Raw genomic sequence first — 27,618 nt, 5'->3', positions numbered from 1 at the left:
AAACAGTGTTATTGTATTGTGACCCAGCACCCAGTTCGAAAAGCGAATTACCCATCACACGTCAGGAGAACTTGAATGTGGGCCTAACCTGAGGCTGGTTGTGAATTCGATCGTGGCCTGGCCGGGTGGGGTTTAGACATGCTGGCACTCTAGCATGTTAGGCGTATTTAGTCCCCGTTTTAGATGGAGAAACACAAGGGTGAGGCTCCCTGAGGTCAGTGTGAGGCTGTGCCAACTGAGCCCTGGCTGGGAATGACCTTGAAGGACCCCTGGTCCTCTGACATGGGCGTCCATTCCTGGCTGTGCCATGGCCCCCTCGGCTGTTGCGCCGGGCTCTGCTTTCTTCCCAGCGCCTGTCTTTTGGCCCAGAACACCTAATTTTGGTACTTCTCCAGAGGGCCTCTGGCTGAGCCCCAAAACCAACAGCATGGACTGCTAAGGAATTCATGTTAAATTGAGGGGGACCAGGAGTGGTGGTGATTCTGATCCTACAAAACAACCAAATGTGGTTTGGTTTACTTCTCTGTAACCCAGCCGGGGTCTGTTTTACAGGACCAGTGATCCCAGCACTCGAGGTTAATGCTGACTTGGTGCGCAGGTTGCAAATCACGGAGCACAACAGCAGCCAAGCCCCACTTAGGCTAAGAGGCGTGGGGGCTGTGGGGCTTAACTGAGGAACGTTTTAAGAAAGTGCAGTCTTTATAATCAAGAAAATGTAGCTATAGGCTTGTGGTAATGAAGAATTCTGCCCTTTTTTTCCGGGGGCGGGGGTGGTCCACTGAAGGCTGTCAGAATTGATAGGGCTCTGGAGATAATCTGGAGTAACCGGCTCGTTTTGGAGATAAAGAAACCAGGGATAGAAGAGGTTAAGGGACTCATTTGGTGGTTGTGTGGACCAGTTGCCTAACTAGCAATCAGGATCTAGTATACTGATTGGGGGTGCGGTGGGGGAAGTGATAAGACCAAAACTCACTGGTTCATTCTACAAATCTGACCTGGGCGCTGGAAATACAACAGTGAACAAAACAGAAATCTGGAGGGGCTCACATTCTAGCAAGGTGGAGGAGACGTAATCAATACATAAAATGGATGGTACGTCATAAGATAAACAATGCTGTGAGGTGGGTGGAGGGGAAGGGAGGGTGGGGGATTGGGAGTGACAGAAGGAGTTAGTGCATCACCAGAAGGTGACATTTGAACATGGGTCTGAAGGAAAGGAGGGACTGAGCTGAGCAGTCATTTGGGAGAACCACATCTAGGCAGAGAGAACAACAGGTGCAAAGGCCCTGGGGCAGGAGTGTGTTACATTGTGTTGGAACTACAGTAGGAAGGCTGACATGACTGACAGAGCTTTGGAGGCTATCCTCAAGACCTTGACCTTTACCCTGCATGAGATAGGGGGATTCCCCTGGGGATTTTGAGCAGAGGTGGGCATGGTACAATTTGGTTTTAAAAGGCTCATACCACTTGCCAAGAGGTGAATAAACTGCAAGGGGCAGGATTGAAGAGGTGTTGCCAAGGGTTCAGGACAAGCAGGACCTTAGAAATTTGGCTCGGAAGTGAGTTTTCGAAAGGCTGTATGTATCTCCTCAGGTCTGAGGAATTTGATTCAGCAAAGCATTGTGTCCAAAAAATGTATGCTGCTCCATGGCTCGTCTCCCAGATTTCTCCCTTGCCTTTTCTCTAGCCTCACTAAAGGCCAAATAGCTCATTAGCACTGTGTTGAGGAGCCCAGACTGCCTAGGTTCATGTCCTGGGGCTACCCACTACCTGGTTGTATGACATTGGGCTACTTACCCGACCTCAGTGTCCTCATCTGTAAAATGGGTATGATATTAGACCTTCCCTCATAATGTTGCCAGTGAGGATTAAGTATAATAATAGTAATATTCATTTGCTTAGCACAGTGCCTGGCCCGTAGTAGGCATTCAAAAAATGTTTATTTTTATCATCACCAGGCTGGATTCCCTTCCAGGAGGAGGTAGAAGTGGGATGGCGATTGAGTTCTTCTTGAGTCTGGACACTGTAGAAAGGCCTGGAGTCAGGGACGAGGGTGGGGGTGGAGGGCTGACCACAATCTAGTTCCTTTGTCATGCAGGATCATGCATAGATCCCCCTTGGGCCCCACAATGGCCCTTGGAAGTTGTGATACTACCCCTCTTCCCCAGAGGGAATCAAGCAATAGGCTTGTCCAAGGTCACGCGCGTAGTAAAATAGCTTTGGGCCTAGCCGCGTCTTGTCCTTGAAGCTAAGATTTTTCATGGGTGGACTCTTAATCTGATCACCGCGTGTGTGCAGCTACAGAATTGTTTTTTTAAAGAACATCTTCTTGTTTAGAATTTTAGTTTTCAGCAGTAAAAATAAAAGTAGCCCTAAACAAATTAATTTGATTTGCACAAAAGCCGGCAGTAGCAGTAAGCCCAATGGTAGTCAGTGACCAGTACGGTAGCAGCACAGAGTTATTTAAGAATTCTGGGTATATTCTAGCCAGGGCACATCTTTATCTTGACTCTAGGTATATGTTGCTGTTACTAGAGCTCGGATGTGATTTCCAGAAATGTGAATTCTCAGCTTATCGAACTTTGGGGCAAAGTTGGGCCACAAAGATCATAAATCGCAGGCTGACTCTGGGGTTCATATACTCATCCCCTGTGGGGGCCAGTGCTTTTTTGGTGGGCAGAGTTTCCTTTCTGCTTGATCTATTACTGTTAGACCTAGATTCTGCACATAGAGCGGATTCTTGAAAATTCAGGCACATCCTTAGGTTTGCCCTGCGGAGACAGCCGCAGAAATGCAAATTGATGTACATCAAAACTGGTGAATCATTTTTGCCCAATAGCACTGTGGCTCTCAAGCTTGGGGCAGTCCAGTGGAGGGAGGTGACCGGTCCCTAGGAAACCTCCTTTCAGTGCACACTCCTAGCAGGAGTCTCCCTTCTGTGTTCTGGAGCAGATTGAGAATGTTGTTGGGTCCTTGTTCTTACCACTCAGGGTGTCTGGAAGTCTTGGCTGCTTGTCCTGAGGAAGCACAGCGTTGATGATGGTAACGAGGGTGACCTGGCCTGGCTGCTTCTGGAGGCCGTTGATGCCAGAGGCCCTTCATCTGAGAAAACAACTCGGGAAATTTCCACAGCTTCCCCCTCTGTCTGGCTCCGCACCTCAAAGAGATCTTCTCTCCTGGCTTATGCTTTCTCCAGCTTTCCACGCAAAGCCTGGTGTTTCAGAACCTCCGTAGGTTCAGACCTACCTTCCTGATCACTCCCTTCTGCCCATCCTGCTGTGAACTTAGCTGCAGCGTGTGTCCTCATCCCCCTCCTGTCACTGCTGGTGTAGGGGGGTGGCCATGCCCCCCATGTCTTCTGTTTTCAGAGGACCCTAAAATTGCCCCTGTGTGTTCATTTGTGAGTACTCCATCCGTGGCCCGAGAGCTGATGTTTTTGATAGTTTGACCAGACTTTCTACATTTTTGTCTGGCGAATGCTTGGTAAGGACAGGAGGAAAGAACTTAACACTGACGGAGCCTCTCTGTGTGTGGGGGGCCAGGACGGCTGCCTTCCTTACGTGTATCTCTGCCCTCGAATCTCTTAAGCGGCCCTGAGCGGATCGTGTTAACTTCTCGGGCTTACGTGTGAGGAGATAGGGGTGTAGGTGGTTTAGGAAGCTTGGCAGAGCCCAGCCCCCAGCACCTCAGGAAGACCTGGACCAGGTCAGGGACACGTTGGCAGGCCGGCAGCTGGGGAGCTCCGGGCCTCCGTGGTCAGCGTGGGCAGGATGGTGGGAGCGCTGTGGTCTTCTCGGGAAGTTCTTTATCTTTCATTCCAAGGAGACAGTGGTCAGAGGTGCCGGGCGTCAGAGAGGGGACTGGAGGGGATAGTAGCAAAGTCACAGCCTCAGTGGGAAATCGCGTTGGTGGCAGAAGGAGAATCTTCTTTATCCAGCATGAGGACTAGCTTGGGGGCTGCCTCAGTCTCCCCTGGTTGACTTGGCTGCACTCTGGGATCTGCATGGGAGCCTGTGGCTGGCCCAGAGGATCTGTGCAAGACGACAGGCAGGAACCCCTCGGGGGCCTCCCCTTCCTACCTTACCTGGTGAGGGAGTTCTGTCCCGGTGAGAAAACGGGAGTCTGCAGCTTTGCCACCGTGGGGTGAGGGGAACCCCTCAACAGGGTGAGTGTTGAAAGGACCATGCGCCTTGCTGATGGGTCCAGACTGCCCCACTGCTACCCGCCTTTCCAGCGAAGGTGGCGTGTTCCTTAACATGCTGTTCGTGGTAATTCTTTCTAACGGCCCAGGCCAGCCTTCCTTGTGCCTTGATTCTCTTAAGAGAAGTTCGCAGCTTTACCCGGAGGGCCCTGTCCTGCCACGTGTCGGAGTTTGTGACTTGACAGCATTGCTCAAGACTCCTGCCTTTTCTCTTTTCGGTTAAATTAACCGGGGAATTCAGTCTTAGTATTTAAATCTTCACGCTGCCTTTCTGAACTAGTATTACCCAGCGTCGTGGCTGACTGACAATATACACTAAGGAAAATTAAGTGCCTGGGAATTATCTCAAACTAATGATATATTTATGCATTGTAGGTTATTTTGAATTTCTAGGCTGTTAAGAGTTGTTTAATAGGTTAATAGTTTTAATCTATTAATCTCATCTTTTCTCCTTGACTATTTATTAAAATATATCAGGGATACATGACAAATGGAAGTGCAGATAATTCTGAGGGTTATGAAGGCATGGGTGATGGTGTGAAGATTTGAAACACGGGTAGAATAGTAAATACAGACAGACACAGGCCTCGTTACTGGGGTTTGTGGAAAGTGGGATTTCGCTGTAGGTTCTCTCTCTCTCCTGGTCCTTCCAGGCTGGTGGAAGCCACAGCCTTTATCCCTGTTACGGTTCCTGTCCTTGTCACCAAAAACAGGAGACTGTGTGTCCGCAGGACACGTCTGCACACGGCAGCCAATTTGGAACGCGTCAAGGGGACTTAGAGGTCGACAGGGAACATAAAGCCCAGGCACTTCCTCCGTAGCAGACGTGGAACCCTTCATGCCGTAGTTCTATTACATTTCTCTGTTACTGTGTTAAGTATCTGGCACGTGCCCCGTTCCGTCAGGATGCTGAGGATACAGGAAGAGACGAGGGGGTATGCTCCCCACCTCTTGGGAGTTTCTGGTTGATAAGCCAGACTTTGTTCATTCAACAAGTGCTGTGTTTTTGTTTCTTTAATCATCTCTCCTTTTGAGAAGGGAAAACGAATCATCCGCACGACTAAAAGCCCAGGGGATGGAGTCAGGCAGATCTGGGTGCATCCCGTTCTGTCCGTGGAAAGCTGTGTGACCCTGAAAAAGTCACTCGGTGTCTCTGATCCTCAGTTTTCTAATGAGCATCTATCAGGCATTGGGAACAGGGGCGGTGCCTGGACTTGGGGTGAAGCACTGTGCCCGCAGCCTGTCCCAGCCACTCAGAGCCCCTCAAAGTAGCCGCCCTTGTCCTCCTCCCCTCGTGACAGCATCCTTGCCACAGTCACCTCCACCTTCACGCTGACATGTGCATCTCTGGTGGTTCTCTGTCTGTGTCATTGAGCACACGTTAGCTGCTGTCTGCTAGGGGCCAGACTCAGGGATACACGGATATTGGATAGAGTCTTCACGGCTGAAGGGCTCTCAGCCACGTGGAATCAGAGGGCAGATTCGCAGCCAGAGCCTGTTAGAGGCACAGGGGGGCTTTCCCAGTAACCGTGGGGACGAGGCCGCAGGCTCCGGGTGGATGTCAGAGACAGCAGCTGCCCTGGGAGCTCAGCATCCTGTCCCGTCTGCGTGCTCGAGAGTTGGTGCCCCCTTGCAGGACAGATCATCACTGTGCACCTGCACCTTCCATATCTTTACGTGTCAGTAATATCTCAGCAGAGCGGGAGAAGAAAAAGACTTGGGGTCAGAGCATCGTCCGGCTGCCCTCTTTTAGCATTTCAGGAGGGAGGACGGAAGAGTGCATTACACTTGAGAAAGTTCCTGCCGGAGAGGAGTAGGATAAGAACGCAGCCCTTGTGGAATAAGCTTCTCTGTTCAGAATGGGGCTCCGATTGAACATCTCCGGGCCGTGTGGTTGCCCAGGGCCCAGGGGTGGACCGCGCCGACTTCGGTTCTGAACGTTAACTGACGCGGTTAAAACCATCGACGTTCTTTGTGAGTCGGGTGGGGGGCGAGGGAGAGACACCTTGAAGGCCACGCTCATACCAGCCTTTCCAAGACTCACTGCGTGGCTCCTTCAGGGAACAGGCCCCTGCTGATGGCTTCTCCTGTGCCAGGTGCAGCTGTCCGCACTGGGAGGCGACAGGGGATGGACAAGAGAGAGTCCTTGTCCTCCTGGAGCTCACGTTCCAGCCAGGGAGACAGACGGCAAAGGGGACAAGAGGTGATGGGTGGGTGATACGGGATGAGTAGTGAACAGAACGGGTCAAGTGGGGAGACGGGGTGGGGAAGACTGGGGTGAGCTGTGTGCGGGTGTAGATCAAGCAGCTAGGATGTCTCCGCTGGCCCGGGGATATTTGCATGAGCACTAACCATGGGGGCAGCCAGGAAGGGCAGAGGAAAGAGCAGGGGCAGAGGCCCCAGGCCCCTGTGCTCAGAGCACAGCAGGGAGATTGGTGTCGCCCGCAAGGAGCTGTGTTGGTGAAGGCAGTGGGCTCCTGGGGCATGTCCCGGGGAGCTCTGGGGGTCAGGACTCTGCTTGGGTGAGGTCTGGGACCATAATGGGTTTTGAGGACTATGGGTGACATGACCTGGCTTGCTTTAACTAGGTCCCTCTGGCTGCTGTGCTGAATGTTGATTTCGGGGTGTCGGGCAGGGGTAGGTGCAGGAGATTGGCTGTGTAGTTGACGACGAGACGGGAGGCTGGGGAGGGCAACGGGGACCAGGGGTTGCTAAGGGGTCGTCAGGTTCTGGACACATGTTGCAGGTGGAGGTGGCAGGATTTTCTAGTGGACTCATTATCATTAGTACGGAGTGAGGGAGAGGGAAGACAGGTTGGTTCTAGAGTCTGGGCCTGAAAAGCTGGAGGGTTGGAATTGCTCCTAACTGAAATCGAGAAGTGTGCGGTTGTTTGATTGTGGTATTGTGGATTGCGGGGTTTAGCCGAAGGAGCACTGGGGTGGGAGTCAGGATTGTCTGGACTCGGGGGAGGGGGTATAGCAGTAGCTCATTTGGCGCCTGTTAAATATGGGTGCTTCTCGGGCATCCAGGGGGAGGTGTCCAGTCGGCAGTTATGTATGTAGGTCTGGAGTTCGGGGGGGCAGGTCCAAGCTGGAGACGGAATTTGGGATTCATCATCACATTGTTAATATTTAAAAGCCCAAGTCTGGATGAGATCACTTAGGGAGTGAGTGTGGATAAAGATAGAAGAGGTTCTAGAACGGATCCTTGGGGCATGTCAGCATGTGAGGGTGAGGAATTGGCGAAGAGGAATCAGCAGGGGACAGAGAAGGGTAGGAGGTAGGAGGCCCCCCAGCTGAGCACAGAGCCAAAGGGCACACAGAGTTTGACGGGGGAGAAGGAGGTTCATCCGAGGCTGCCGACAGAGGACGAGGTGGCCGAGGACGAGAAGGGACCATTGGCTCTAGGAGCATGGAGGTCACGGGAGGCCTTGGGAAGAGCAGCTCTGGTGGAATGGGGGAGGCAGAAACCTCACTGGACTTGGAAGCCTTGCCAAGAAGGGGCCTGCTGACACCTGTGAGTAGCGAAGAGTCATTTGCAGCTCTTAGGTCATCAGGAGTGGGCACATGGGTAGCGTTGGTGGACTGGGTTAGTGGTCAGCCTCCGCAGCGGGGTCCACGCAGCCCCGGAGGTCATGGCTTAGGTGTGCGTTAGTTCCGTTAACAACCTGTACATCTGTGCATTTGTGGAGAGTGTATTTAAGCTCAGCTTGAGGCTCCTTTACCCTCATTCCTAATGAGCAGAGTCTTTTAATGAAGTTTTATTCTAGTGGGAGTTAACGAGTCATTATTTACACACTGCGATTAGAGCTTTTGCACCCACCCTTCTCATTGTTTCAGGGGGCCGAAGTACTGGGGTGAGTGAGCGGAGCCTTCGCAGGTGGTGGGGTGGTCCTCAGGCTGAGCCTTGGGACACAGATGGGGGCACTGGTCCCAAGCCTGTGCAAGAAGGGGCACACACCCTGCTGGGGGAGGTCTGGCTTCTGTCACAGCCTTAGACTCCAGTGCACTTGTCATGCGAATGGGGAAACTGAGTCAGGCAAAAACAAGGTGGCGTCCAGCGTGTGGAGAACCCGCATAACTACTGTGAGTTGGTAGAGCTTCAATGATGGAGAATTACACCCAGAACAGAGTTGTCTGGCTCCTGGCCACATGGCATCCCCTGCCTTCTCCAACGTGGCCAAAGTGACATTTGTCTTTGGGCCTCAAGTCCACTGGCAGGTTATTTTGGTTCTACTGTCTTAGGCTGTCTGGCTTCGTGGGAATGGCACTAGGATGGCAGTCAGAAAAATTGTTCTTGGTCTCTGGAAGTTGTGTGACCTTGGGCATGCCCTTCATTCCCAGTGTGGACTGAGGTCCTGCTGTGCCCCAGGCCTGGTGCAGGCCTGGGGCGTGGACATGAACCAAATAGGCTCGGGCCCTGTGCTGGGCTTCGGTTTCTGCATCTGGCTCCAGGGCTCTCGTGAATGCCTCTCTGGGGAGGGTCGAAACACTTGAAGAGGGCGCCTGGTGGCTCAGTGGGTTAAAGCCTCTGCTTCGGCTCAGGTCATGATCCCAGGGTCCTGGGATCGAGTCCCGTGTCGGGCTCTCTGCTCAGCAGGGAGCCTGCTTCCTCCTCTCTCTCTCTCTCTCTTTCTCTCTGCCTGCCTCTCTGCCTACTTGTGATCTCTGTCTGTCAAATAAATAAATTAAATCTTTAAAAAAAAAAAAAGAAAGAAAAAAGAAACACTTGAAGAACCATCTGGTAAAACCCAGAAGAAGAGATTTGCTTCTGAAACTTTCCCAGGCAGGCTGTGCAGGCACATCGGAGGGGCCACATGCAGCACTGGGAGTGAGTAAGAAGGAGGCACAAGAAAACGGAGGGGAGCGGCTTGCAGACTTCACCACGGTGGAGCTGGTTCTCCAGGGCTAGTCTGACACCGCCTAGTAGTGTCCAGTGGCTGCTGTAACAGTTTGCCATAAACCAGGGGAGCTTAAACCAGAAACTTGTGCTGTTTCAGAGGCTCTGGGGGAGACTCAGTCCTTTGCCTCTTCCAGCTTCTCGTGGCCATCGGATTCCTTGCTTTGTGGGCGCGTCATTCCAGTCTTGGCCTCCGTGGTCATGTTTCCTTCTCCTCTTCTGTGCCTTGTCCCCTGTTCTGCCCGTCATAGGCCCCGTGTGTCTCTTATGTGGATGCTTACCATTGCATTTAGGGCCCACGTAGGTAATTCACCGTGATTCTCATCTTATCCTGAAATTAAATACATCTGCAAGGAGCCTTTTTCCAGTAGATTCTGGGGATTAGGACATGGGGATATCTTGAATAGGGGAGCACTGTTTACCCCACGACAGGGAGATAGAAGCCCATGTATACGTACCTCAGGCTATAAATCAAAGAGGGAGCACGGGTCTTGGAGCCCCACTCATCGCCACCCTCTTTATTGAGGCCTCGAGAGTGCTTTTGACCCACCGCTGTGGAACCCCTAGGCCCTCAGGGAACACACTTTGAGAGCCATTGCCTTAATGAAGGGTCAGTGCTCTTGGGAAAATCCTTGGGCAGGGACCACTGGGTCTGGCTTCTCCCTTGGGATTCTGGCGTGAGCAGGAACCAGTGGCCACAGACGATATCTACTTACAGAGAAATACCCTTTTTAGTGCCTGACTTTAGATTTTATGTTGAAGTGTGACTCAGGTTAAATATAAAATTCATAGCATATCTTGAGCAACTATTTTGTAGTTATCTATATATAAATCTATTTTACAGCGACACAAATAGAATAGATTATGGAGTGTCAGCATGGAGATAGATTCCGAGTGCTTTTTCACTAATATACCTAATGATTCGTGCTGAGAATATCCAAGGGCTCCACTGTACATTTAAATGGATATAATTAAAATAATGAGCTCTATTTTAAAAAATGATATATGAAAAAAAATTTTTTTAAAGAAGTTAGAAGATGCTACACCACTAATTCAAAGTGATATAAGTACTTCAGTGATTCCATTGTTATTAGGACACCTAATTAAATGCAAAGCACCCGAGAAAAGCAACATTTAGGCTTATAAATCTAAAGCACGAAGCCAGGAAAAGAGAAGTTGCCAGTGTCCTTGGTGCCGCCAAGGCTGGGCGGGGGAGGGGGTGTTGTCCCATTTAAAGGAGAGTCTGTGGGCGACAGGATGGCACACGTGGCTCCCAGTTTAAGAGTCTCGTGTGGGGTCCCAGTGGGTGTTCAGAAAGGGGGTCTTACTCCCCCTTGAGCAAGCTGGGAAGGCTTCCCAAAGGTGGGGGCGTCCCCATGAATTAGTGACAGTGGCATAATGTCAGCTGCCATGCCTGGAAATCTACCCTGCCCGTCTCCCTGGCTCATCTCCCCATCCCCAAGCTGTCAGGGATCATGGTCCTTCTTTAACAGACGAGGAAACTGAGGCTCAGGGAGCCTAGCCCAAGGTCACAGGGTGTATGGATGCCCAGCTTGTCTGATTCTAGCAGCTCCTCCCTCCCACCAGCACATTGTAATGCTGGTGGGGTCCTTGAGAGCAGGCGGGGACACTGAGTCCGTTCAGGTGGGATGGGCAAGTGCTCATAGACCTCAGGCTCGGCTTCTGAAGGTTGGCAGGGAAGAAGGGGGAGAGTCTGTTCTATTCCCTTCCCTCCTTGTGACCTCAGTTGTCACGGGAGCACAGGCAGGGGACCTGTGTCTCTAGGGGGCCTCTTTGCTGTTCTGGAAGTGCCTTTGCTCTGTCCTTGGGGCTTAACCCTTCGTGCAGTCAGGGTCAGGACGAGCCAGGGCCAAGCCCCCGAGACTTGTGGGCTGGCATTCAGGCCCTGACGGGGTCCCCATGTTCCACGCCGTGCCCTGTGAGCCTTAGGACTAGCAGGGCCTTGTTAGTGTCTGCGTGGTCTCGGTCAGGGAGCAGCGGTCTCAGTAACTGTTAGCAGTCGCCATCGGCATGAGCATCTCTGCTCTGAGTCCCTCTAGACGAGGTCCTGGATCTACATTTTTGCGGTTGAACTTCACAAGACCTTTTGAGTGGATGTGGGGCTCCCCACTTCACTGATGTGGAAATAGGCTCATTCAGGGTCACCAGCCGGGATGCGATCGTGATGGGACCTGAACCCCTGTTGATTTACAGTCTCCACAGCCCCTGCAGTGATGTCTGTGCCGTGCAGGCCCTTCCCTGTGTCCTCTGCATCCTTCCCTCCCCGGCCCCCTGTGTGAGACAGTCGACGTGCGTAAATGTCTCCACGGGTCCCCCGTTCCGGGTCCCTTACAGACCTTGGCTTGTCTCTGCATCACGGCGCTGTGGGGCAGGTGCTGTGTTTGTCCCCACTGTAGAGGTATGAAGACTGAGGTGTGGAAGGGAGTTTGGAGTCATTTGCACAAGAACCCGGAGCTTGAGAGCGGCAGTTCTGAGATTGGCTGTGTGACCAAACATCCACCTTCACAGAATCTTCCATCTGAATCCATCATGGCCCCATTCCTGCCAGGCTATCCACGCACCTCTGCTCTGGTGCTCCGGTGCTGGGGAGGACCCCCCTGCCCCCAGGATGTCACCTTCTGTAGCTGGCTGGCTGGCAGATTATCTTCCTTCCCTGAAGCCATAGCTCTCCCCTGTTAACTTCTCAGACCCACTGGTCCTGTGGCTCCTGGGGCCTCACTGAGCCTGAGGCTTTTTGGCCCTGTGACAACTATAAAGTGGGGGATGGGTCGTCTTGCTCCCTTCCCAGGGGGCGCTAGTCCTCAGCAAGGGGGCTCTAACTCAAGATAGCCCCCTCTGAGGAAGCAGCAGCCAGAAAAGTCAGGCGGCCTGCCTTGCCCTGTTCCCCACTTACACCTTGGTTCTGAGTCTGTTCTAGATGCAGAAGGTCAGGAGTAGGAGACATGGGGACTGCCCCAGGAGCAGGTGGGCAGGCTTCCCTCTGCAGGTTTCTCCCCTAACCGCAGTGCACCGAGGCTAAGAACCAAGATGCCTGCATCCCATTTTGGTCCCACGTCTTCCTACTTGTGTGACTTGGACCATGTTATTTCTCCTCTTCAGTGCCTCCGTTTCTTTTTCTGTAAAACAGATCATTCTAAGGCTTCCTCCGCAGTTGTTCCCAAGCTGAAAAGAAGTCTGTATGTTAGCATAGTCCCAGCCCATAGGAAGCAACTTCAGAGTTTATTAAATCAGTAAAAGAAGTGATCCCAGAGGCGATCGAACCATCCCGATTCAGGTTTCCCGCTGCGGAGAAGGGCAAACGCTCCGACGGCATCAGGTGGCCCTAGTGTGGCTGACATGTCAGGAGGAAGCATCGTTGGGCCCACCGAGTGCTCAAGATGCCGTAACACTTTGTCATTATTAATAATAGCTATGATGGCCGTGTCTCGTTAGCTGTTGTTACAGGCCAGCTGCTGTGGTGCGTGTTCGGTTCGTTGGCTGACATCTCACTGACAGTCCCATTAGCTCCGTTTTGCAGATGGAAAAACTCGGACTCTAAGGTTAGGCAGCCGGCTTAGGTGACCCCAGCAAGGAGGTGGCTGATGGGACAGCCCTGGCTTCTGGCTGTTCCCCCCAGGTTGTGCTTCACGCCAGCTGTCCCATCTGAGTCGTGTGTATTTGCTCGGCCTGCCATCACGGAAGACCACAGACAGAGTAGCTTGGACACATGTATCGTCACGTGGTCCTGGAGGGTGGGAGTGTGAGATCAGGGCACCCGCAGTGTGGGTTTTTGGTGAGGCCACCTTCTCTCCGTGCCCTCCTATGGCGGGGGGGACCCAGAGCTCTCTCTTCCCTTTCTTCTAAGGCCACAGGTCCATCAGATTATGGTTCTACTTTTTATGACCTTATTTAACCTTAATTATCTCTTAAAGACCCTGTCTCCAGCTAGAGTCATGGTGGGGCTTAAGAATTCACCATAGGAACCGGAGGTGGGGGGAATACAATTCAGGCCATAACACCTCCCCAGTGCCTTCTCCTGGCTCCCTCCTCGTTAGCTGGGACCCTCCTCCTCTCTTTCTTCCATTCCCCAACCCAAGAGCAAGTTCAGAGCTGGGAGGGACCAAGATTATGAGCAGACTCATGCACTTGGTGACGGATGGAGCCGCTGAGGCCTAGAGCAGAGCAAGGTCTTGTTCAGAGTCCCACAGCAAGCCCACTGCAGACCCAGGGTCTGAACCTGCGTCCCTCCCTCCCAGCCTGGCACCTCTAGTCGGTGTGCTAGTGGGTCTTGCCTGAGCGTGGCTTGAGCCTAGGCCTTAAGGTGCAGTCCATGGAGAGGGCTAGATGTGCAGGGCGGCACCCCCAGCCTGGACCGTGATGTGGTCTCCCCTTTCTCGCGCACCTTGGCTCCTATACCTCAGAGATGGCAGTGGTGATGATGAACCCCCTGCCAAAAGGCCAAGGGGGCCCTTAGGATAGCAGCCCACCGAACCGTCTGCTCGAGAGATGGCAGGGACCCGGCTCCCTGTCACGGCCTTTCTCCCAGTGTCGTGTGTGGGGCTGGACACGTGCCAGCTCTGTTCCGGGCCGCGGTGGGCCCCTCATGAAGGAGGCTCAGTAGTAACCGGGGTCCTGTCCCCCTCCGCACCGAGCTCATGACCTGAAGGATGTCTTCCCATATTTGAAGACCTACCTGGAGGCCAGAGTGTTGGTCCGAGTGGGGCTTTTGGCTTCTAGTGGCCTGTCTGTTCGCCGGGAACAGGGGGAGCGTTGATGAACTCTCTAGCGCTTCTGCCAAGGAGGGGAAGGAACAGCACGGGGCACCTTGCACACATCACTTCAACCCTTGATGCTCAGAATGTAGACTGAAGGTGAGCAGCCCCGGCCCGGCTGTGTGCTTGTTAGAGAAGCAGACTCTCAGGCAAAACCCCAGACCTGCTGAACCAGAATCGGCATTTTGCCCATATTCTCAGCTGATGTGTGTGCACACTGATGAGAACTGATCCCAGCCATCCAGAGCAGCCCTTGTAGGCCTTTCGTAACTCCAGTTAAAAGAGTTTAGCTCTCTTGAGGAGAGCCCAGCTTCCGTTATCTGTAAAATGGGTGGAATTGGAGCCATACTAGTCCAGTGGTTTTCAAACTGTGTTCCTCCGAGCACAGTGGGTTCCCAGGAAGACCGCCGAGGGGCTGCTGTGGGGCTCGTGTGCTTCAGGGTGAGATACGTAGCTAAACATTTTGCAAGCCCCTGGGCCGGTGGGCTCCCAGGTGGGTCTGGGGGCTGGCTCCGGGTCCACACTGAGCGGACTCTCTTCTCGCCCAGGGAGCGCTTGAAGCGCAGCCAGAAGAGCACCAAGGTGGAGGGGCCAGAGCCCGCGCCGGCTGAGGCCTCGCTGAGTGCCGAGCAGGGGACGATGACGGAGGTGAAGGTGAAGACCGAGCTACCTGATGACTACATCCAGGAGGTGATCTGGCAGGGGGAGGCCAAGGAGGAGAAGAAGGCGGTCGGCAAGGATGGGACAGGTGATGTGCCCGCCGAGATCTGCGTGGTGATCGGTGGTGTCCGCAACCAGCAGACCCTTGGTGAGTGCCTGCCTGAGAGGGTCGGGGCTGGGACCAGGGTGGTCGGAGTCTGAAGAGCAGAGGCCTGCCTCTCCCTGGCTGAGAGAGCCTTCGGTGGCTCCCCGCTGCCTTCAGGGAAGGACCTAGTCTCCTTAGACTTGCCCTTGGCTTGTACAGCCCAGGTCTGGGCCGCTGCGCTTTCCACCTGACCTGTCAGAGCCCAGCCTGTGTTTTAAGACTTTGTTCAGGTCACATGCCTGGACTTTGTATAGGTGTGGTGAACCCCTCATGTTGGGGGGCACCCATGCTCCCCACGTGGGTCTGGCACAGACACATCGCTCGTTGTCCTAAACGCCTGCCTGCGTTTCTTCCTCCTTGGCTTTACCGCGGGCTCCTGAAGGCGGCTTCCAGTGCTGTCCTGCTTGGAGCAGGTACCCCGGGCTGGATCACATTGGCGACCGACCAGCACCTTCCCCTGCCCCTTCTGGACTGGGTCAGGCTCAGAGGAGCTCTGTGGAAACGAGCTTTGTAGCAGTCCTTGCTCCCCCACTAGGGGAGTCCCCTCAGAGGCTGCCTGCACCCCTACCAGGGTCACAGACTCAGATGCCCGTGAGGCCCAGCGCAAACATGGAGCGGCTCTGTCCTCCGTGGCCGCGCTAACGAGGTGGGAGACAGGCTCTGTGTGGCCGGATCTCCGTGGACATGCCACAGGCCTGAAATGCGACATCTGATGTGAATTCTTTTGGCTTTAGGTGTTTGCGACTAATTTGACTTTTGAAATCTGCCTAACAGAACCTATCTGGGGGTCCGGGTCCTTCCGTGGCACAGGTTGGCAACCCCTGGTGTGTAAAATAAAGTCTGCGGGCCTTACCCTGGCGCCAAGGCCTTGCCGGGTCTGTTCCCATCCGCACGGTCCTCCCCGTCTTCGACACGCCGCCCCCTGCCTCTCCCTGTCCTCTCTGGTCCAGCTCTGGCTCACTTGCTCCAGACTCCTGGGCTCATGTCCCACGTGTGGCATGCAGGGCCTCGTGTAGAGGTTCCCCTGTGTCTCTGTCCCCAAGTTCACACTCGAGTCCTATTGCCTCTTCTTCCCAGCTGCCAGGACTCAGCCTCGTCCTCCGTTTCCTGGCTGTTCTCTGTCCGCCCACCTGGGCCATGTGGCATCCTGCAGACAGCCATGCCTTCGTGTCTCTCTGCCCTCACTTGACCTCCACTCTGGCTGCTGGGGGCCTTGGGAAAAACAAGTCATTGACCATGTCACTCTCTGCTTATAAACTTGGGATTCCCGACTGTGTGTAGGGTCAAGGCCGTAGTATCAAGATCGCCTATAGCCTGATGCCTATTTCTTATTTATGACCTTTTCAGACCTTGCATTCCAGCACACACGCTGCCTTTCCACGGCATCTCTTGCCCTTCGCTGGTACTCATTCCTCTCCCTGCAGTTCCTTTGCCCATGTGCGCGTGCCCAGATCCAGCCCGTCTTTCAAGACCAGCTCCAGTGCCACTTCCTCCCAGAAGCCTTCTTGACTTTCTTCTAGTCAGCGTGTTCTGTTTCTACCTTGCCCCTCACTTGGGTACTCCCCACGATCTGTTTGAAATTAGAGGGACCTTGTCTGTGCCTACCTCTGCCACAAGACTAGGAGCCCATGGAGGTTGGTGCATCGGGACTTGTCTGATCTGTGTCTCTGGGTTTGCTGCTTCCACCCCACAATGTCCAGCAAGGTACCAGCTTCTAGGGGGCAGTACTGACATCAGTGTCGTAACTCTCAGGATGGGGCTAGGTTATGCCCCAGTCACAACAGATCCTGAAAGTAACGAGATCTTGGTAGCTCAGAACCACCAAGGTTTCTTCCTTGGTCACACTGCGTGTACGTTGTAGGTCATCTGGGGGCTCTGCTCTGGACCCAGGCTGAAAGCAGCCATTGTGTGAAATGCTGTTGGCCAAGGGACAGAAAGCAAGCAAGCTCTGGAGGGATTCAAACTGGCTATTACCTGCTGCAGCCCAGAGGGTAAAAGAGTCAAGTCCCCTCCGTGTCACTGGCTACATTAGTCACATGGCCCCACCCAACCGCAGGTGGCCAGGAGATGTCGTCCTCCCCCGTGACGGAACTGGGATGACCCAGCAGTATGTGGTGAAGAGCTTGAGTAACAGCCCGGTGCTAATAAGCCCAGGGGCAGAAGGGCCTTTTCAGGAGCCTGTGTCTAGCCTTCCTCCATCAGTATGCGTTCCCTGGGTCTAAGGACGGTGTTAGCCACTAGGGATCTGCCACTGACCCAAGACAGGACGTGCCCTTGCTCACTTGGTTGTGTTTTAAGACTCACTGGACTCAGGAGCTATTTCTGCCTCCTCCCCAGGAGATGCTCAGTGAAGAGCAGGTGAATCTGAATCTTGGGACGGAGCCAGCAGTCGGGGTTCGGTGGGGAAGGCCTAGGGCAGCCATGCCAGTGAATGTTCAGAGGGAGTCTTCCCTGCGCCAGCTGCCGGCCACAGATGGTGGTTTCCAGCTCGGTGGCCGCTCAGTGGCAGGGTTCTTGGCTTTGCGGTGCCCTAGTGTCCTCTTCTGTTCAGTGAGGCTCCCCGTCCTGCCCACTCACGGGTGTGCAGATCAAAAGAGGCAATGGAAGAGAACAGCCTTGTGCAAGGGAGATGAGCTCAGGGCTCGGTCTCCGAGTGCATCCAGGCTCTCTGATGTAACAGCTGTGGGACGTCAGGCGGGCTGCTTGACCTCCCTGTTCCTTAGTTCTCAGAACTGCCAGTTTGTGGGGTTGTGCGAAGATTCAGTGAGGTGAGGTCTGTAAAGCCCTCAGCATTGTACTTGGTAAAGACTAGCTTTTATCAGTAGGATTAGTATTGCTCTTCTAGGGAAGAGAGCGCCTCTTTCAAGTACCTCTTCAAGGGGGAAGAGTAGTAATAGTTCCTGCATTTTTCTGAAGCCTAAGAAATAAATACGCCAAGGTGGTGTAGAGAAAAAATGGGCTGGGGAAGAAGTTGGCTCTGGGTGAGGTGTCAGAGGACGTGGGTTCTAATTGAGCCTCCACGGTCTCATCTGAACAGGACAACCTGTCCCGTCCCCGGAGCCCCTGCTAGTGCTGCCCCTAGAATCCAGGGACTTTGTGGGTATATGGTGACATTGCTAAGTAACCTGCTTTTGGTAGATCCTTATTGAAAAAGGACTATAGCCACGGTGGCAAGGGGGAGTGGAACCACCGTTTTGGAACCCTGAAGGCAGGCAGGGCCTGGACCTTCCCTGTTGGTTATCAAGGCTCATCTTGCATCCGTCGGGGCAGACCTTCCTCCTTGGGGGTGTAGTTTCTGTCAAAGATCAGGTTCAGAGAAATCTGGCTTGGCCTCAGTACGAGAAAAGAAAAGCATTAAAATAAAAATTGATGTAAGAGTTGAACCTTTCAAATTCAGCTGTTCTCAAGATGGCAAGTAGGTTTCATCTTGTGGGCCAAGTCTGAGTAATTGCTGCTGTTTATTAGGGGTTCTGTGTTAAAGGTTCTAAAGGGGCGGCATGATTAAGCATGATCGATTATTAATGTCTGCCACAGATGTGGGAATAGGCATTGGGGCTCTGTCTGCTACGGGTTTGACACCTCTTATCCCCTCATTTTATAAAGGGGCAAACAGAGGCCAACAGAAAGGAAAAGAGTGGCTCCGAGTGGTCCACAGAGCGAATCAGTGGCATTTTCTTCCACTTCGTGAAGGGACTATCCACCTCACAGCGACCCTGTCCCACCTGGAAGGAAAACAAGGAGGGAAAGCACTTCTGGGGATCTGGCCAGGGGCCGAATGCTGATTAGAGCCATCTCTTTAAATGCACCTGTGCCACAGAGGCTGGGTGGCGTGGAGTTAAGGAACATGTTCCCCAGCCGCTTGGCGGGGAAGCATGAAGTTCTGTGCACCCAAGGGCCTCCGGAGTGCCCCACTCCCCCAACCACAGTCAGGGCTCAGAGCCGGCCTCAGTTACTGAATAGAACAGTGTCCCCCATGGTCACTCAGTGCTGTGCTGTGCGGGAACCTTGCCCCATCCGCAGGTCCTCGCTGGCCCTGTAGCGGCCATCAGACAGTTTCCAGTGGCACAGACCTCACCCAGCGCACTTCCCGTGGGGGAGCCGGGACTTGGACCTGAGGGCGATGGCATCTGGCAGCTTCTGAGGCTGGGAGAGGCGAGGGGCATCAGTGCCCAGGAGGCTGGCTGCCAGGCTTGCAGTGGGGACGGCTGTTTCCCTGCTGCCAGAAGTTCCTGTGCTGAGAAAGCGATCTCTCACTCTTAGAAAGAACGTCACTACCATTGGAGCCAGTGTGGGGGAAACCAGGGGTTTTGAGCCAGAAGTGCTGAGATGATCTTGAACTCGATGACTCTGTTGGATAAAACCAGAAGTGAAAGGAAGTGAGGTCACCGATGGCCTGTGTACACCTGATGGGCTGGCTACATGCGCATCTCGGCACAGCAGCCCCGAGGGAGGTTGGATCCACACTTAAGGTTTTGAGAACCCCACGAGGAGTGTTGAACACAGGGTGCTCCCGTTGCTGCCACCTCCGCCCACACTCAGCAGCCGGTGTCACTGACGGGTCACCAGGGACAGCAGCAGTGTGCCTCTGTGTCCTCAACACAGTCCACCGGACGGCACTGCCAGGCAGCTGGGGTTGAAAAGTAGCAAGCGGAAACCTACTTGCTGTTCTTGTCCTAGATGGTGAAGACAGGGCAAGCTGGGTTTAGAGCAGCCAGGACATTCAGTCCATGCAGCGGTTTCCTGGTTCTGAGAGAGAAGGATGCTCGCATCCCATCGTAGTGGTCAGAAGGTACTACCCAGCAGTGGGTGCTCGTCTCTGTATGGTGAGACATTGGTCCTTAATTCTGGGGAGCTTACATGTCAGGGGAGCCCAGGGAGAACGGCAGGTGCCTGGAGACCAGTGGTGCAGGAGCCCCTAGAGGGAGCAAGCCAGCCAGTGGGGCCCTTCTTCAGATGTGGGGTGTGGGCCAACCAGCTTATTTCCAGCCCCATAGAAGAGCTAAGGGCTCTTTGTCCTGGGGAGGAAGAGAGTGGGGGTGGGGGCCGGTGCTAGGGGTCCAGTGGAGGGGGTGGATAGAGGTAGTCATGACTGGAAGCATTTGAGTAGGAGGAGAAGGAGTGGATGTGCTTCGCCTGGCCCCAGCCAGTAAAGGGGCATCACCAGTGAATTCAGCTCAGTAACAGGAACCTCTGTGACTGTGGGAACTTTCTGGAACCAGATACAAGCCTGGGAGGGCATGAGTTCTGTCCCGGAAATCACTGGATGGGGTTCAGGAGGCAGAGTCAAGGAGCAGATGGAGGACCGCAGGGGTGTTTTTAAGCAGTGAGCTTTGAGCACGGTGGGTAGAGGTGTTTCCATGCCCGCAGGACTGCCCGGGGGAGGCGGCACAGGGAAAGGGGGTGGTGGCTCTGTTGCAGCTCTGAAAGGAGCAGTAGGAGGGCAGGCAGCCGTTCAGACCTGGCCACGTGGATTTGGGTCTGTGACAAATGCGGGCAATGGAGGTGCCAGGTCCTGCCCCATATCAGGCCAGCTGATAGTTTCCTGTTTCAGTGGGTGGTTGGCAGGCCTCACCCCGGAGCCTGCCAGAACCAGCCCTCAGCCCTTTGCTGCAGCCGTGTGGGAAGGAGGGGTTCTGGCCACCCTCCCAGGCACGTCTTAGCTTTGCTGCCGGTGGGTTCAGGGTGGGAAGGGGTCCTGGGTGGAGGGTCCCCACGGGAAAGGGTCCCTGGGCTGTAAATCCGAGAGTCCCAGCATCTGCCCCGCGGTGGAATCTCAGATGGGACCCTTAACCTCTCTGAACCGTGCTGTCTTCATAGATTGGTGGGTGTAAGAACGTCTGCCTGTCTTTCCAGGAGGCATGTTGGGGGCACAGGGAGGTAACAGGTATGAAAGTTTTTTACACGGAGAGACAGAAAATGCAAAACAGCTCCCAGCAGTGTTTGCGGGAGCCTCAGGACGTTGGCACATCTGGACAGCCAGGAACCTGACGGGCTGGTGGCTTTCAACTTTTTATGCTCATCCCGTCCTAAAAGAATTCTGAGAAATTGTATATGCTTTCATATTTTCGAGTTGACATCTCACATTTTTATCCAAAGTTTAGATAATCGCAAAGGATCTAATTTTTGGAGTATTGTGTAAAAAAAAAAAAAAGTGTCATTTTTGGAAATGCAACTGTGAAACCACTGTTTTAAACGTATCGGAGAGAATCCAGAGCCACTGCTGTTTAATACCTGCCATCATCCATTTTAAAAACATGCGAACCGGCTCATCTTTAACAGTCAGAAATTTTACATCTTTCCTTTTCTCTCCTTGAACTCATATTTCCAGTCCACTTCCCTCACAGGATTTTATCCTAATGTAATATATTTTTTATGCCTGAGAGTCTTTTATTGATCATTGTTTTACACTCCTCTCCCACAACAAGATGTACATAAATTGAAATAGAAATTTCTAAAAAATTTGTCAGGATCATAAAACTCTTATTTTTTTGAAACATTTTTCCCCCCAGCTCGAGTTAGTATTAGTATTAGTCCATTTGTTAAAAACAAATTTGGAGTAAACAGTAAACATAAAAATAAAAAAAAAATTATTGGAAATGCATCTCTTAATGAAATGCATGGGGCTTTATTTCTTTTTCAATTGCCTCCTGTTTCTATGAATTAACATTTTCTCATTATTGAATGAGGCAAGATTCGGCATTAATTTAACTCCTGGTTTTTTTTTGTTGTTGTTGTTTGTTTGTTTGTTTCTGTACATGTAAGTACTTAGAAAGCTTAATCACGTAGGTAAAGAACCAGGGATGGATGGAGTTTTGAGCGTCACTCAATGTTTGGAACTCTTCCCAAGTTGTGTGCTGAAAATCGCATGGGGTATGTCATCACACGCTGTTTTTAAGGGTCTCTGTGCTGGTAATTCCATTAGATTCGTCTTCTGTTTCGTTGAGAGTAAAGAATGGGAAATCACCCGATTCCCAGAAGGCCTTGTGCCCTGCCATTAGCTTTTGCCCCCATTCTAGGTTCCCTCCTAGACCCCTTTGCTTGGAGCCGTGAGATGGGCAGCCCCCGTGGTGGGCACCGTGGTGGGATGGGGGAGTGAGGAATCGTCTTGCGTGTAGTGTATCAGGGTGGCAGTGAGGAGACACGTGGGAAGGAGAGCCCGCTGAGTGGGGCCTCCCCGCCCCCTGCTGCATCCCTAGCACATTGATTTTAGCGAAGAATATATTTGAAAGTTGATGATTAAGGTATTGATTCTCTTAAAACTACCTGTGCTCACATATCCCCAGGTGATTTGTACTCTACTTGAAAGACCCTGGTCCCAAGGATACTTGGGCTGAGTCCAAGCCCAGAGAGCCTCGGGAAACCCACTTGTCCATGATTTACCTCTCTGGCTCCCTTGTCCGCCAGCAGGCCCTGGGCCTCGTTCCTGTGGGGTCCTGGAACCGAGAGAGGTTTCGGGACTGCTTGACACCCCTACCTTCTTGCGTTTTTCCTCTCATTCACCTGCTGCAGATTTCTGCAGACCTCGTTGCATTTTGTGTATCTAGAAAGGTATGTGAGCTGGCCTGGAGCTAGCTGGGTGCACATGATAGGGCTGCGGCTTGCTGCCCTCATTCCTGGCCCTCAGGGGCAGCTTTCTCTGCAACTCAGTGCCTGTGGGTTCTTGCGTCACTAGTGACGGGGCTGGGGAGAAGAAGAGGCTGGGCTGCCGTGTGCTGGCATGCTCTGTCTGCTGCCCCAGGCGGCCGTGAGAGTGGATGGGGGACTCTGGGAGTCCCGCAGTAGGACTGGACGCGGTGGGGCAAGCGGGGGCCGAAGGGGGGGGGTCATCTGCCCTGCTGCGCTAGGGGGAGCCCTGGGACTGAGGGGGAAGCCCCAGCTCTCTTGGCATCCAGTGATGACTTGGTGTGGGGGCAGCAGAGTGGCTCGGAAGGCTGGCCAGCCATGAGCTGAGTAGCCCCCACCCTGGACCGCCTGGCCCTTAGAACATTCACGCTCATCAGTGAACTGGGTATGGAGTTGTCCCAAGCAGTCCAGGACTTCTGGGAGGATAGAGGATGGGAACAAGACCTGGGTGCCCCCAGTGGATGGTACATTTTAAAAAGCACTGTCTCTTCTTGGGCCTTTCCCAGAGGGGTGGCGATCACACACGCACACGCGCACACATGTGCACACAGGCGCTGGATCACCGCTGACCTGAGCCACTCTTACTTACCTCATCTGAGAAATGGGGATGATAATCATTCTGTCTGCTAGGTGCACAAGGGTGAGCTGAGCTGGCCACGGGGCTGCAACCCTGGCTAGCTTCTGCTTGTGTGTCGGTCTCGGAGGCCAGCTCTGCTGAGACGCAGGGGAGGCTCAAATGAAGTGCATTAAGCACCTGTCACTTAGACTGTGGTGGTGACAAAGGACAAGGGTTGCTGGGGAGCCCAGCAGAGTGAGGAAGTGTGCCTGGCAGGGAGTCAGTTGTGGGGCCTGGGGCTGTCCAAGCTGAGCATCCCCAGGAAGGCTCGCTAGCGCCCCCCTGCACCACACTGAGGTACTCAGTGACTGTGGGTGGCGAGGGTGGGGGTGGGGGGACGACAATGGGGCCACAGCATAGGCAGGGCATAGCCTCCCTATAGGGTCATTTTGCTGGAAGGCTTTGGGGGAGTAATGTCATAGCCATACAGTGGATAATTTTGTTTTATTTATGTCACGAGCTAGAATACAGAGAAAACATCAAACTTCGGGAGGATTTGGGCCTGTGGCTGCTGCTTTCTGCCATAGCTCAGCCTTCCAGGGCAGGTGTGCTGCCCCTTGGGCAGAACAAGTTCTCCAGTAAAAAAGGAGACCGTATGATTTTGGTCGCCCTCCTGTGTGTGGATGGAGAAACCAAGGCCCCCGGCCCCAGCAGCTCAGGTGACTGGCTTTCCTGAGATGTGGGGCACCCCCTCACCTGGCTCCTTCCCCACCTCCCAGCACCCCCAACTTCAAGGGCTCTTTCTGATTTCTTACATAATTCAGATGGAAAAGTGCCCGAAGGCAGCCCCCACGGTGGATCGGTGCGAAGCCGCTATTCAGGGACCTGGATTTTTGACCAAGCGTTGAGATACACATCTGGTACGTGAGGGCCGAGGGACAGGAGGACCTGATCGGGGCCAGTGTGAGGGTGGGGCATGGCCAGACAGGGCCGTGTGGGGCCACACTCATCTGCCCTGTTGCTGCCAGAGGGTAGCACATCTGAGCCTGCCAGGGGCTTGGAGGACTTGGCCATTGGGGGATGCCGGCTTGTGGAAATCGGCAAGTCTAGAACACCAGGACCATTCTGGCAGTGCCTGCTGTGGGCAGCAACTTTGAAACAAGCCAAGGCTGTATAAAGGAGTCCTGTGGCCCAAGTGTTTTGGAAGGGCTGGGGTTAAACAGGGTTCCTGTAGGACATCTTCCCAAGTTCCCTCTGTGCCCCACCTTCCCAAGACGACCGTGCCTCCCACCAGCTTAGCTTCATTATAGGTCTCTTTTTCCTGGACTGTGTTCCGGAAGTTGGGTTCTGAAGAACTCTGGAACATGCGGATAATGACAGCGGCTGTGCTGTGCTGAGTGCCTGCTTTGTACTCTGTACTGTGCTCAGTAGCCGAAGTATTACTGCTCACAAGCGCCCCCTTGAGGTGGTTACCATTTTCCTGTGCTTAGAGAGGAAGCCTGAGGCACGAGTGTTTCGGGACCCTTGGCTGCTTAGGTGGTGAGCCTGGATTTGAAGCGGGTGTGCTGTCACCACCGTAGTGTGGGGCTGCCGCTCTGGTGCGCTCTCCCCTGGCGGTGGCCCCTAGCCCCCAGCCACCTGAGCATCCAGCCCCTCTGCAGAGCACCTGAAGCCTGGGTCTTAGGGTGAGTGAGAGGCAGGCAGGACCTTGGGAGGAGATTCTAAGACTCTGTGCATGGGGCAAGGGGCCCCCACTCTGCCCTGGGGAGCCAGGAGAGGGTATAAGACTGATGGCTACACCCCCCTGTTACTCTGTGTGGGTTGAGATCCAGGAGCAAGGCTTCAAGGATCCTCAGCTCGCTCTGTGGGTTGAGGGGAAAATCCCGTGAAGCTGGGAGGAACCTGGCCTGGTTATCCACAGGATGAAGTAGATGGGCAAGTTGGGGGACCCACTGCAGCATGTACTTACTACACAGTTTGAGAGTCCTGAGGTCACTGACGATAGGGGTGAAACTGAGGCCCAGGTCTGTGGCCAGAGAGGGGACAGGATGGGGCACAGAGACTTCATCTGGAAGAAGGTCAGATCTGAACCAAGTTTTACCTGTTGTGGCCTCAAGTCTTCTGGGGCGAGAGTCCACTTTCCCTGGATGCCTTCCCTTCCGTCTGCCCTTTACTTCGGCCTCCTGCTTGCTCACCCGCATGACCTTGGCCCCTCGCTGTGGCCACATCAGGGTCCTGCACCGTGCCCACCAGGTTCAGTGCTTCACTGTCATAACCCTGTCACCCTGCCTGTCCTCTTGGCTAGTGAACTGTCTCTTTCCTGTCACAGAGGGCGCTGATCACGCATGGACTTGCTCGTGGTTGGGGCTTCGGTGCCAGCCGCGATGAAGGTGTTCCACAAATTCTCAGTTGGTTGAAGGAGAATTGGCAAAAACTGCTGAAGAGTGGGTAGAGGCACGGGAAGGGAGTCGGGGTCATTATGACTCGGTGACAGATGAGTAGAACGGCAGGACTCCGTGGATTTATTGAGCCCCATTGCGTGCCGATCAGTAGACTAAAGACAAATACCCAGTCTCATCTTTGCCCTCCCCGTATTTGTATTTTTTCCTCTGTGAGACAAGGGTAACACGTATAAAACCAGTGGGTAACAGGCCGCTAGGTTCCACGCTGGTGTTGGGATGACAGCGTCCCCTCTGTGACCCACAGTGGTAAGGTGGCGAGGCCACCTGTGTGACAGCCGGCTCACAGGATGTGTCTTGTTAGTCCTGATCGTGGTCGTGAGACGTAGGGGTCACCATCCTGGGTTATAGGAAAGGCCGCTGCGGCTTTGACCGGAAAAAGGGGTGTGCCTGCTGTCCACTGGGGGCCGTGGCAGAGTTGAGTGCACCTTCTGACGCCAGGCTCCGTGCTCCTCAGACTTAATCTGGTACCTGGAATTTGCGCCTGGTATACAGGCCTCTCCTGGGAAAGACAGTAAGAGCTGGTGATGCGGGCGTTCCCTGAACCCCTAGGCTCATGCATTATCCACTTTTCCCGTCAGGAACAGAGGCCCAGCCAGTAAATGGTAGAGCTGAGATCCCTCCCAGGTCTGTCTTATTCTAGAATCAGTGGTTCCTGAACCTGGTTGCTGGTCTGCTCAGAATCCACGGAGGCACCTTTTTGTAAAAGGCAGATTCCTAGGCCCCTAGCCCCAGCCATTTTAGGGCACTGACCCTGGCATGGGGCCAGGGCCTCTGTGGTGCAAGCTTCCTGATCATTCTATTAGGAAGGATGCGGCCCAGCCTCCGGTGGCAGCGGGCGTCTTTGAGGGATGAGCCGGGCCTCCTCTCCTAGGGCCCCCCTGCCGGGCTGGGTCCGATGGGCTCTGCCTGACCCCCTTCTGTGGGCCTTCCGTGTGTGCTCTGTATGGGTAGGCTCTGCCTTGACCTGTCTGAAATGCCTATTGGGAACTCAGCCATTTCAGTCCCAGCTCCTGGGAGAAGGGGCCAGCAGAGGACCGGGGTCAAGTAGTTACACCCTGTTCGTCTCTGTATGTCTGAGAGAACAAGAAAGCTTCTCAGTAGATTGCGGTGGGGAGGAGGGGTACTCTCCCCGTAGGGCACATCTCTAATAGGGCTGGGCACGTCCTAAGAGGAGTATAGGGCCACTCTGTAAGGTAGGTGCTTATAGCCCCATTGGACAGATGAACAGACTGAGGTTTAATGTGTCTAAGGGAATTACCTAGGGCATGATGCTGGTAAGTGGCAAAACAGGGACAGGGATCAGATCCGTCTGGTTCAAAGACTGTCCTCTTAATCTCTGTACCATCCCGGCAAGGAGGAGAAGTAAAAGTTACTCAAGTGTGTGTTGATTTCTTTCCTTGGATGCAATTTATTCCTTATTTTGGGAAAGAGCACTTTAAGGTTCATTTCCTTTTTCCTCCCAAGGAATAAGTTTAAGAAAGAGTTGTCTTCTCCTTCTCACAGATTTGGAAACTGAGGCCCGGAGATGGGAAGCGATTTCCCCGAGGTCACTTAGAGAGTTGGGGCAGAAACTTGGAACTAGACCCCGGGCTCCCGACTTCTGGCCTGGGGCTGTCTGCTGGTCCTTGCTGTGTCTTTGCTTGTCGGGGCTAATACAGCCCACAGGACGTGGTGCCCCCCTGGTCGTGGAGTTCGTGATCCTTGGGGGCATTCCTGGGACCTCATGGTTGTACATGTTGGGCACTTACTGACCTGTCCCTCCCTTTCCTGTTTTCTAGGATCCTATGAGTGTGGAATTTGTGGCAAGAAGTATAAGTATTACAACTGTTTCCAGACCCACGTCCGGGCACACCGAGGTGAGGGGCGTCCCGGGAGCAGAGACGGGAGCCACACCTCCCCATTCCCTTCCTGGCCTGATGATGACTGCAGGGCCCCCACCCCGTGCTGTGTGCCGTAGGATGGAGACCCAGGTGGAGAGAAGAGGCCTCCTAATGTGGGAGAGCACACGGGGCCAGTGGGGGGTTGGGAGGACATGCCACCAGCCTTCTGCTCCACGTGGGTCTTCTTTCTCCCAGGATGCCTCAGGGCTGCCTGGAGGAGGCGGCCTCTACAGGGAAGGTGCTCCCATGTCCTCTTGTGTGCTCCTCTCGGCTTCTCCGGGTGTGGGGTCGGGGCACTGTCTCCATTCTGAACATGAGGGGCTGAGGGGACAGGACAGATGGTGCCAGGGAGGACAGCCAGTGGGTCCGGGGCTGATGGCCGGGGGCACAGGGAAGGGCTGTGAATGGGCAGAGTGTCGT

General features: G+C 53.8%; 1 protein-coding gene across 15 annotated transcripts in view; it reads left to right on the top strand.

The window, feature by feature from the left end:
- ZNF618 (zinc finger protein 618) overlaps positions 1-27,618 on the top strand; it is a 208,585-nt gene that overhangs the window by 127,693 nt on the left and 53,274 nt on the right. For 11 of the 15 annotated variants that reach the window (XM_032306318.1, XM_032306327.1, XM_032306313.1 and 8 more), the window contains exons 3-5: positions 14,421-14,680; positions 23,681-23,776; positions 27,097-27,174. In XM_032306318.1, the coding sequence (XP_032162209.1) occupies positions 14,512-14,680; positions 23,681-23,776; positions 27,097-27,174 (343 nt within the window). In that variant the 5' untranslated portion in view covers positions 14,421-14,511. Of the gene's footprint in view, positions 1-14,420; positions 14,681-21,439; positions 21,548-23,680; positions 23,777-27,096; positions 27,175-27,618 lie in introns of those variants that run through there. The other 4 variants (XM_032306320.1, XM_032306319.1, XM_032306316.1 and 1 more) reach the window with 2 other exon arrangements.

The sequence above is a fragment of the Mustela erminea genome, chromosome 12, assembly GCF_009829155.1.
Source record: "Mustela erminea isolate mMusErm1 chromosome 12, mMusErm1.Pri, whole genome shotgun sequence".
NCBI classification, from domain to species: Eukaryota; Metazoa; Chordata; class Mammalia; order Carnivora; family Mustelidae; genus Mustela; species Mustela erminea.
This window is presented reverse-complemented; position numbering and strand designations above follow the sequence as displayed.